The sequence below is a fragment of the Taurulus bubalis genome (genome assembly GCF_910589615.1).
Source record: "Taurulus bubalis genome assembly, chromosome: 12".
NCBI lineage: Eukaryota > Metazoa > Chordata > Actinopteri > Perciformes > Cottidae > Taurulus > Taurulus bubalis.
Genome location: NC_136600.1, coordinates 20,199,699 through 20,211,797, shown reverse-complemented (window position 1 = coordinate 20,211,797; position 12,099 = coordinate 20,199,699). Strand labels below are relative to the sequence as shown.

General features: G+C 40.4%; 2 protein-coding genes across 2 annotated transcripts; both read right to left on the bottom strand.

The window, feature by feature from the left end:
* Positions 1-938: 938 nt before the first annotated feature.
* Positions 939-3,656, bottom strand: smpd5 (sphingomyelin phosphodiesterase 5; the record flags this gene model as incomplete). Its single annotated transcript, XM_079227786.1, has 7 exons — positions 939-1,306; positions 1,442-1,601; positions 1,731-1,794; positions 1,884-1,973; positions 2,071-2,211; positions 2,348-2,423; positions 2,535-3,656. 7 exons carry the CDS (start codon positions 3,654-3,656, stop codon positions 1,208-1,210), a joined length of 1,752 nt encoding a protein of 583 aa, XP_079083912.1. The 3' UTR covers positions 939-1,207.
* Positions 3,657-6,516: 2,860 nt separating this feature from the next.
* On the bottom strand, positions 6,517-10,994 carry grinab (glutamate receptor, ionotropic, N-methyl D-aspartate-associated protein 1b (glutamate binding)). The gene is made up of 7 exons (XM_079227938.1): positions 10,879-10,994; positions 9,702-10,280; positions 9,486-9,589; positions 8,987-9,187; positions 8,439-8,567; positions 8,198-8,341; positions 6,517-8,069 (listed from the first exon to the last, which is right to left on the bottom strand). Exons 2-7 carry the CDS (start codon positions 10,249-10,251, stop codon positions 7,917-7,919), a joined length of 1,281 nt encoding a protein of 426 aa, XP_079084064.1. The 5' UTR covers positions 10,252-10,280; positions 10,879-10,994; the 3' UTR covers positions 6,517-7,916.
* Between the last annotated feature and the right edge of the window lie 1,105 nt (positions 10,995-12,099).

Here is a 12,099-nt window from a genome sequence, read left to right as displayed (position 1 = left end):
AAAAATACAATTTGCAATCATTGTTTTCAGTAGTGATTCACAACATCATCCCAGACTTTATATAGATCAGCAATTTGTACTTATTTTCTGTCTTTTAACTTAAAACGAATGCTGGAAAAACTCGGATTGGCCAAGACTCACTTACAGCTGAAAAAGATGATAGTTGAGGTTGTTGGAGGCACTTTGAAAGACACTATAGGTTACAATGACTTCCTGAATATGATGCTGGGAAAAGGAAATTCAGTTCTTAAGCTGTAAGTAAATAGATTTAGAGAATGGGTGGAGACCCAAAGATTGTTGTTTCTCAATCTCAATTAATACCTGAGAAACTACAATACAGGTCATATTGGCTCAATCATTAAAAAATACCTGAAAGTAGACTACAAGTTATGCCAATGTATGATTGTACAGGAGACTTTAAAGTGATGTTAATTAAAAAGTGATGCGTCAGGTTTAATAACATGAACGCTGTTCAGGTCTACAGGTATATCCTAAAAGTGACTTCAAGTATGGGGTTCAAATTAAATGTTGAATTGATCATATTCCAGATAATTATCAATAAGCCTAGACTGTTCTGGGCTTAACGACTTGCTGCTGAAACAACTTTTCTACATGAATTTAAAACAGTTTTGAAGATCCAACGACTCTAAATTAATGTCAAATCAGTAATCTAATCTGGATAATTTATCTCTGCATGAAGGGCGGGGCCCTGGTAGTGGGCTAAAACACTGTAAACCCAACACTTTCCTTCTAAAGACAATAAGTGAAAAGTATTTCATAAACCGGAATTGCATTAGACCAAGTTAATATGGCAAGTGATACCATTACTACGTGGACATTATGATAAATGATTAAAAAGTGTAACAACGTCAGAACATCACATGCGCATAATTGATGGGAATTAAAAGCAAGGGACACAGTGTAACATGTATTATATACATTTATTTCTGTAGGAAAAATATCGGAATGAAAAATCCTAAAAATGCTACAAAAGCAATGCATCTCCCTTTAATTGGGCATTATATATAAAATTGTAAACATTATATAATTTCAATAAATCCTGAGGCATAATTTAATTGGTCAGCACATTGTCATTGAAACCACAAATTCAAGTAAGTTAACAAACCATTGTTGTGATGGTATAGATAATTTTTGTATATTTTGGTCCCTTTGTTTGTATGCAATTGCACCTTTATTGTATTCACCATTAATCAGCAGGGTCCATAATGACATTCAGTCTCAAGCCCACAGGAATATGGTCCGTAAGGCCAGCCAGCTGGGTTATGAAGGTAACCTCTTCAACTTCCTGGATGGAGACAAAGACAGTGTATGTTTTTTTGTGGCATCTCAAAGTAACTTGAAACTTCAAGCAGACAGAAACAATGGAGAATAAGGAGAAGACTGGGTAGAGGAAAGAGTGAAAACACACACGGACACGTACTGTTCGGCAGTGCTTTGAAATGGAGTTTTCGCGGTATAAGATGTAGTCGATCCGACGTCCGATCCACGGCTGGCCAGTCTCAGGGTAAACCAAGGGGATGTCTTCTGCAGGAACAGGAGGGGAGATGTACCGCTTTCGCAGATCCTCTCTCTCCAAAGTTCTACACACATACAGAGAAGACGAGTTGATCTTCAGATCAGCTTCAGTGAATAAACCAGGAGTGAGAACTTCTGATCATTTCATGGTAGTTGTGCTATGCAGAGGTTTGAGAAAATGGAACCGAGGGTACCTTTGTAGATTTTCTGGAGTGTTTACGTCATCGTCATACAATGTGGGCTGCTCCAACAGAGTACCTTTTAGATGCAAACCAATGAAATACCAAATGAGTTGTCATTATTTGTCTTGTATTTGCTGTAGTGTCATGGTTTAAAATGGTACGCACCTATGACCCATGGCTTCTCTTTTCCAGGCCCTGCCCTGCAAGGATCTTTATATTCCTCAAACAGACAGTGATTTTGTTCCAGGGTGTCATCTAGACAAACATGTATGAAATACACACAAAAAATACTTTTTGGTTAAGGTGCCATCAGAATTTTTTTTAAATAAAAAACTAATTGTCGGAGACCCACCAGGTGAGCAGTTGTCAAAGTTGAAATCTCCACAGAGCACATCAAAAGCAACGTCCTCGTCGGGCAGTTTGTTGGCAGCTTGAAAGTCACCAATCCACTTGGTAACAAGGTTTAACTGCTCACAGCGGATTTCCCCTTCTCCTGATTAAAGCAAACACATCACAGACATCACAAACCTATCTTACATTTGTTTTTGTAAAGGAAAACACTAAACTTTAAATTAATTAATACATTTTGTATTAATTAACCCAAGTCCAAATCAGAAAATTTGTCTTGCCCTCTGGTGCATGAAGATGTGTGCAGTTAAAATAGCCAACCACTTTCTTCTGGTTCTGATTCTGCCCGATTAGCACCTAAAAATAAACAAGCATTACATATATTTTCATCGTGTTCATACTGTGACAAAAACATTATGAATATGTATTCTGCAACACAAGCCTAATACATGATATTAAGCAATCCACCTTAGCAGAGAGGAGGCCCTTGGCAGCTAGTGCGTCTTCCCCACGGCTGTTGGGAAAGCAGTGGTACTGGGCCTCAAGCACAAGGAACCGGCTGGCTAAGAACAGGCCACTGTTGAAGAACTTGAAAGAGGAACACCTGCATGGTGGCTGGCAGGCATACACGCCAATGTCATACAGTATGTGTCCAAACACGGGTTTTAGTGCTTGGGTGAGCTTCTGGGCCGCCCTCTTATCAAACACCTCTTCTAGACACAGTATGTCCACATTGGCTGGAAACAATGACGACACTTCCCAGGGTACATCGTCCTGTTGGCGGAGACCCTGCGACAGCAGAGCTCGGGGAGCACTCCGGTGACCTGCTTGGCCCTGCTGGTTGGAGTTGTGATTCATATTTAAAAGACGCGAAGGGGCGTCAGTCGAGGGTTCCTCTGTGTCATCACATGGCACAGAGACAACGTGACTATTGGATTTTGGGATTGAAACATGCACTTCAGCTGAATCGGAATGATAACTCGCTGGGGGCTGTGCATGTTTATCAATAGCTCCATATGAAGATGAGTTAACGGTGGGAAGTATGCTGTTGGAGGGGCTGAGAGTTCCACAGCTGCTGGGGGAGTCAACAAAGATGCGGATATTGGGTCGACACACACCCTGCACAATGTGCTGACCAATCACAGCCGCCCTGCGCTGGGTGTGCCCCAGGTTGTTGAAACGAGCCAGGCTGTCGGGCAACAGACATAGGTTGGCTGTGGAAAATCCAAATGATGCCTTTCCTCCCAACTCAAAGCCCCTGTGTGTCTCCTTCTCTGGTGAGGATGGCGTCTCTCTGTGGTAGTAAAAGGGCCTGCGGCAAGCCTGAAGAGGTGCCCAGAGAATAAATCCCAGGAAGCCCAAAGGGGCCGTTACAAGAAAAAGAATGAAAAATATAATGGAGCCAAAGAAGACCTTGAGGGGGTGGAGGTAGCATTCCTTCTCTAGTCGCTGGGTTCGCTCCGGGGTGGTGGACTTGATCAAAGCGATGATACGATCAAGAAACCAGAAGCAAGGCAGGATGAATGCCCATCCCACAGCATGGATGCCGGCAACAAACCCATTAGGAAATGGAGATTCCTGCAGGGCCATGCCTCTGCCCCTTTTCTAAGCAACAATCAGGATGAGCAACATCAGGACTTCTGTTCTAGCCTCATTCCAGTGCAGTCTCTCTCATGAGCTCCAGTGGACCCTAGTGGACAGAGGAAAGAAATTACAATGTTATGACATGGTTCTATTCTTACAAGCCATATTAACATTTAGATTGTGGGTAATCAGGAATAACTGCCTTCTCACATTGACTTCATGTCCGTACATGCAGTTGTGGAAAACATTAATCAATGAACAGATGCACTGACATAAATGCAATACAGTAAAATGCAGTCAGACCGGCTCACTGCTCACTTGTGCAATGTGATCCCTTTTAGGGAGGCAAAGAGGAAAAAACATGGTGCAAATAGCCCATAATCCAGGTGTCACCCTCTGCGACTGGCGATATGAGTCAGTCTGAACACCACACCTTTGTGACCAAGATTAATAACAGTGTGAAGTCATCGGGTGTGTCAGCATTAACACTAAACACCGATATTTTAGTTTTAGAAATAATGTCTAAAATAAAATAAAAAAAGATGTAATGAATACTATACACTTTACAGTGAAAATCCAAACAGAATGTCAACCTTGTTTTAGTGTGGATTTGCCAAGACTTTGGGCTCTGACTTCAGGAAGTTGCAAACCCCAACACCCTGACTATACATGCAAAGTCCTCATTCAAAGCAGGACAACCTAAATTGTAGTGATGTATTGTTAAGTGATGCACTTTCTGTGTCATAGTGCCTCGTCAGTCGACACCATCCCCCACCTACCTGTCAGAGACACTCAAACAGGTAGGTGGGTCTCAGCTATATCGGATCACCTGAGCATAGGTAAGCTATGCTAACAGTTTCACTTGATGAACGGTTCAGAAAAATACTGTGTGTATAACCGTATAACGTTGCTGTATCATTGCAGCACGTGGCTATGACACGACATATTTAATACATGCTGAATACAACATCAGTCTACGAACATTTTAGTTATCACACATGAAAGCTGTCACCTGTCCCGTTGCGTAACTTTAGCTAGCTTAAAGCACTCGGCTAACGTGGCAGCCGAGATGATCTCACCTGAGCATGAACACAGCAGACACTCGGACCTCCGCGGTCAAATCAGTAGACGCTGAAACGTGTGTGCACCGAGCAATATACTGATATTAATGGTAAACGCTCTCAAACGACCCAGATCGGTAAGATCCTTGACACATATCCGGTTTTCAAAATAAGATGTCAACAAAACGTGTACTTATATGAAAATGAGATTCGCACAACATCCGGATTTCAAAATAAGATGACAACAAATCACATACTTATGGAAATGATATATCCGACTGACTGACTCATATGTATGTATTCATGATCAAATATCCTAACTTTAGCAATTCAGATATTTTACTAAGTTAAAACTAAACAGATTTTGTACCTTTCAAATAGATAATTTCTGACATTTTTACGTAGTATTAAGATCATTTTCTCAATAATTCCATCCAATGACTGATTCACATGTGTTCAGGACGCCTCTCTAAAGTAAGAGATTTTTCAAAATCAAAGTCCTACTTTTGTGTGTTCAAAAAGCTTATTTCTGAATATTTGAGGTGCTACAAACATGTTTTCTCAATAATTCCAGACAATGACTGATGCGTATGTGTTCAGGACGTCCCTGACTCCAATCATTGAGGAACTCAGACATTGAAAAAACTCAAAATGGGACAGAAAACAAAATAAAAGTCCTATATTTGTACTGAGAGGAATATCTAATAACTGAATATTGGATGTGCTCTGAAATGTCTTCTCAATTCCAAATAATGACTGATACATATGTGTTCAGGATGTCTGATTCCACTCATAGTGGAAATCAGACATTTGTACTGTACCAAGTAAGAAATTCTTCAAAGTAAAAGTATTACATTCGTAACGAGGAACTGGTAAGTTAAAATAAATGAAGAAAAAAAACATAGCACCTGGGTAGCCCTATGGTTTTTACCAAAGCATAAGAGGCAGCATTAGGAGTTTCTATTTTTTTTAATTAAATAAATTATGAGAAAAACTGAATGCTGTATGGAAAATGCTATAATCATGGCCTTAACATGTGAGGGGCCTCATATTCTGCAGAGTGATCGACAGTGGAATTTCTCACCGTGAGATGTTTGAGGGCCCCCTACATACACTATTAAAAAAGAAATCATTCGAATAGAAAAGTACCTTGGCTCAAATGTGGAGCAGTAAATAAAGAGGTGAAGAGGGTAGAAATTGACACCCTTCCTGTGAAACGGCTTCTGGCAAACTCAACATTAGTTGTATGCATAATAGATATTAGGGTTCTTAAGTTTCACGAGCAGCGTTGTATGTCTGTGAATTAGCAGCTATACAAAACATTGCCACACATGACTTGTGTTTAGAGGATTGCCTTAACACAACCCACTACAGTCAAATTTGATTAGACAAATGTGCATTACAGCATCACTGTCATCATAGAACAATGCCACAAACTGTCAATTCCCTTCTTTTTTTCCCCTTTTCTTTTTTTAAATGGAACTTGTCATTGTAATATTGGTTGCTGGTAATTTCTCTGATGTCACAATACTCCCTTCTAGAAGCCTCAGAAAGTCTGGATTATTATAGTCAATAGCCGTGGTTCTGTTTTCACCAGGCCTCTCCTTCAGGATCCTATAGGTGTTGAACATAAATTCAATGAAATGAAGGTTAAGTGCTGTTTTATACCCAAACTGGCTCAACGTCTCAATGAGGTCATTATACCGCTGAGTGAAACAAAGCTGGTAGTCTTCCCTGTCAGTGGGTGTATGGAAAACTGCAAAAAAAGACAACAGCATGTTACTGCTTGTGAGAGTGGGTGAGAACTCACCACTTGTCCCCATATTTATTTATTGAGTCGGTGTGGCATTTCATTACTTTATCATATGTTTTGTTACTTACCATACCCACCATGTGTTTCAGAGCCTAAAAGGAGGAGGCGGCCAGCCATTTCCTCTATTTTATACACTGAATGTGTCAGCTGTGACATCCTGGGGTTAGTCCAAATAGTTTAAATAGGGGGGAGGTAGGTAGATTATGTAAAAGTATATATTTAGGTTGATTCTGATTTGTTATGAATGTTTGCAAGGTATACCATATGTTAGGAGTATGTAAAAGTGTTTCTACCTGAAGTCAAGTTTTGAAGTATAGCTTTTGTAACTTAACATGTATAAAGCAGTAAATGATTTCACCTACACTTATGGTGCAAACCAGATCTTGCTGATTTGAAGGCGGTATTTAATCAGATACCTTTGGATGCTACAGGGAGAAGAACTTTACTGTGTAGCTGTGTGCATGTGAGGCTATGTTACGTTAACTTTATTATACTTAACTTTTACTTTAACGGATTATTTTCCTGGCTGAGTTGTTCATAAAGTAGCAATGGTTTGCTTTGGGTTCATTTTGGAGTTCCCAGTTTCACAGCTAAGACACGAAACACTGATAACTTTCTGTCAGGATTCTTTCACCCCAAAGACGACAGAAATCAGGTTTAGAAAATAACTTTATACATAGCGTTAAAGGTTATTTCATGTTGGACATAGAAGTTTGACAAAACCCCCAAGGTCTGCTTACAGCTTCGTCTTTCAAACACATCACAGTCTTCAACTAATTATATTTGCTCAATTGCCATGGTGATGGATGTTTTTTTAAATGTTTTATATAGTGATAGGAAAAGTTCAATCTTGACCCTGGAAATAGTGGTTTCACAAAATAATCCCAACTCAAATTCCATTTAATAGCTTTTTCCCCAATTGTATTAACCACATAAATTCTTAATGGGCTAAAATTGCCAACCTCGCCAGATTGTCCTTAAAGTGCAATGTATGACATTGCAATGTTCATGTCTCCTGATAATGAAGAATGTGTGACACAGAGATTGTTGTGTCGAATCTTTATACCGTTTAATGATTTTGTATGGCATAAGTTTCTAAATTAAAATTAAGTTTTGTACAACACGTCAAATACCTGATAAAACCGTAATATCCCCCCCACCTCCAAACTACAACGTAGACAGTATGTATGTGTGTGTATATATATATATATATATATATATATATATATATATATTTATTATTTAAAAAAAAAAAAACATTTACAATGGGTGAAGCTAAATATTCTCAAACTATGTGATAAATGCACACTACAAGAGAAAACAAAAATATATTGTAACTCAATTCTAGACTTGAACTCAAAGCAGGATCTCTACCTGTGTTTTTTCTACTGCTTAGCCCCCCCTTGCTCTTCCAATGATAGCAAGAAGGTAGAGAAAGATGTTGATGATGTCTGTGTACAGGTTGAGAGCAGCAAAGACATATTCTTCTGGACTCAGGGACAGTTCCTTGTTGCCAAGCAGCATCTGTGTGTCCACTGCCAAAAACTGTAACATAAAGACATTCACAATGGGTCAAACGTTTGTCTTTTTCTTTAAAAACAAATTGTCGTAACTCACTTTCTTTAAATGTTTCAGCGCTGTGCTGTGGTCCAAATGGCAACTCAAGTACTTACACAAGTGAAGAGCATAGCTCCCAGTCCAGCATACACAATTTGCAGAATCTTGTTACGGATGAAGATGCAAAGGATGCCGAAGATGATCAGGACAATTAAGCAGACGAAAAGCACACCGTAACAGGAGGTGAAGTCGTACTTGGTCTGTTGGAAGAGGCCAAGAAAGACATTATGATCAGATTAGAGTATGATCAATGTACAATACATGCATACAAAGAGGCCAGAACTGACTGATACATACCTGCAGAGAGAAGATGACCACTGTGAAGCACACAACCGCTGTGATACCTACTGCCATGATCACTGTTTCAGTGTCATGGAAGCTGGCGATCATTCCCACCATGTAGGACATGCTGAGAGTCAGGACTGACTGAAAACAAGAAACACAAATACATCAGCAATCTTGGACGTTTGAGTAGAGGGCAGTTTCATGGCATAGCTAGGAAATGGCATTTCATTTTGTCGTAACCAAATCATTATTTATGAGGCTCAACCTGAATCTAATCCATGTAAACGTTTAAGAATAGGACTTTTATTGTAACAATAGGCTGAAATGTTAACAGATCAAACATGTAAGCTTTTGAAAACTGAAACAGCTCATCTCCCTGTACCACACCAGAATTCATTGTTAATTTGATTTATTTTAAAACAAAGGAAATTATAAAAAAAGACAGTTGCATGATTTATAAATCAGAAGGACTACAATTAGGTAGTCCAGATACGCCAACACAGTACTTCCTCCGCTCTCCATCTTTTATTTAGAAAAAGACTAAATCTGAGCAGACTTACTAATGCGACAAGGTTCCATGGATGTCTTCGGCGAACGCTCCCACAGCAGCTGATCACACAAACTGACACAAAGAATATGGCATATGACACCAAGTAGGTCCAGGCGTTCACCATGACAAAGCTCTTGACTTGATCCACAAAGGTGAAAACAGCCACAAAGGCAAATGTCACCATCAGCTGAGCCGTCAACACCAAGAATACCTAGGGAGAAGAGTAAATTATTGGGCAACAGGTTAATATTTCTAACAAAGAATATCTATTGTTTTATCTAAGTTATATCAAAGTACATGATTCCTTTCAAAACAGAGGTTATGTTTTAGGTTGTGTTTGTTTGTTAGTCAGCAGGTCAAAAACTTGATTTCAATTAAATAAAAAAAATACACAGAGAATGAATAATTAAATATAATAATATAAATAAAAAATATAATGGAAATACAATCCTGCAACACAGCCTGTGATGCCTCATACTCCCAGCTGTATTACCACACTAGCTCCTTACCTTTCGAATAAAGGCTCTTCTTATGGTCTTGTTATCTAATCCAAAATCAAAGTCTTGATTCTCATGAAAGGGTGGTGGGTCCTCCTCACTGTGGTAAACATCATCTGCAGCGGTGCAAACCAGAAACATCAAATTGATTCAATTACGCTATGAATGTTCATGTACAATTAGAAATATAGATATTCATATATGTGCAACAATGTTAGAAATACTAACCACTGAAGTTGCCATCAAAGCCCTGGCCTGGTGGAGAATACGGTGAGGATGAGGGCTTGGTCATTCCGAAAGCTCCAGGAACACCCGGTCCAAAAGCAGTCGGTGGAGGGAAAGGGAGACCACCAGGAGCAGGGAAACCACCAGGAGCAGGGTACCCACCAGGAGCAGGGAACCCACCAGGAGCAGGGAACCCACCGGGAGCAGGTTGACCACCAGGACCAAGGTACCCACCAGGAGCAAGGAACCCACCAGCAGCAGGTTGACCACCAGGAGCAAGGAAACCACCAGGAACAGGTTGACCACCAGGAGCAAGGAAACCACCAGGAACAGGTTGACCACCAGGAGCATCGAACCCACCAGGAGCAGGTTGACCACCAGGAGCAAGGAACCCGGAGGGAGCAGGTTGCCCACCAGGAGCAAGGAACCCATCGGGAGCAGGGCCCCCAAACATGTTCATGTCAAATGTGACAGGAAACGCGGCCTGGCCGTGATGCGAGGGTGGAAATGGTACCCCCTCTGCGGGAGCGTATGCGGTCTTCTCGGTGGTCATCTCTGGCTTAGATCGGGAGCACAGACCCGCTGGTAAGTGAGAAATAGAAAATAAAAAAGGCAAGGGAAAGTTATCCAGTGGAAAAATAGACAGCACTGTTTCGATGATAATGGTTGACAAAAGCTCGGCGTGATGAAGTCCATAGCGAGAGACGCTGTAACGTCACCGAGGCCACGTGACACGGGTCTCTTCCGGTATATATCATAACTCATAACCATCGACGGCTGAATTCAAACAACTATTTAGTTACATGCGTTGTGCAAACTGTGTGCTCCACCACTCACATCGCCGCTAATTTGAGGGTCAAACGAAGGCGTTGACTCCAGGTTTAATAACCTCACATATATTAAATTGGCCCGAGTTTCTGCCCGTTTCCTGAATGTAACGTTACGTTAGGCAACAGTAATTTCGCTCGCCTACTTGACACATAAATTCAACGGCATATTTGAGGTTGACACAGAGTTAACTAATAACTATCATAAAGAAAGAGTGCATGTGTTTTGGGTTACATCGTTCAACACAAGATGGCCATGTTTTTTTCCCACCAAACAATAACGTTGGGCAATACGGTTGGACAACTGAGATGCAACACAGTTGGGATAGTTTCAGTTTTTAATAACTACTCACATTGTTCGAAGTGTAATGTTTTAATCCCAGCCGAGCCTCTCCAAAATGATTTGTGGTATTTATTCCGTAGGTTTTTTCCCACTTGGATTTTTTTGTTCACCCTAACTGCCAGTAAACTGCTGTCTCCTCTCCGCCCCCACGATGCGGATGTCGCGTTCAGGACACATGGGATGGTTGGTAGAAAAGGGTATCAGAAAGAGATCGCCTTCTCTTCATCGGACTACTCGTGGTTGCATTAATACAAATTGGACGTGTGGAGAAAACAAACGTTACCCCACTTAATGTACGTTTGAGGAACATACTTTAGCTGATGTAAGACAGCCATGTTTTCTTAGTGTTCAGACAGTTTCGTATTAATATGGCAATGACTTTGGAGCGTTCAGAAAAGTCGCTTTTATGAAATCTCAAATTGTTATAATCCCGGTATTATTTGAACGCAGCACAAAAGCTTGTCTGTGACGTCCTGTCTGCTCGAAATGCGCAAAACGAAAGTGAAGAGCGAAACGTTTTGTTATCTGAAAAAAGAGGAAGATAATACCTCAGCTGCAGTGGTGGGAAGCATATTTACTGAATAATTGCAATTAAGTGAACATTTTAGGTGTTTTTCTTTACTTGAGTGTTTCTATGTTATGCAACTGTATGCTTCAATTCCACTACATTTGAGAGAAAAAGAATGGAGCCTACTTGTACTCCACTACATTTATACGACAGCTTAGTTACTGGATATTTTGCAGATTTATATTATGTATACACAATATAATCAATAAAACATCTTGATGTATTATCATAGACTAAGCTACTCAACTGTAGCATACATAACTAAAGGCCTTGTTAAAGTGAGCCCTCATCATTTACTAGCTGCAACTTTGAAGTGATATGAATGACTTTTACTGGAGTATTTCTATGTAGTGGTACTACTTTTACATGAGTGAAAACTTCTTCCACCACTGCTTAGCTGCATAATGCTTGGCAATAAGAAGTGTCTGGCATGAACCAGCAGGTGTCAGGAGGCCACCACAGCTATAGTAAAATGTCCTATGAGGGCCATCAGAGCATCACAAAACAGCTTTATTTTTTTATGACACATAAGTGGTTGGACTAGTGAAGGATTGTAAATGTGTCGGTTGTGAATAAAACAGGGAATGGACTGTGGGGTCGCAAACAACCATAGGCCCCAGAGAAGAGTTTGTTTCCAGTTGTTTAGGTCTGCTCAGCCACAGA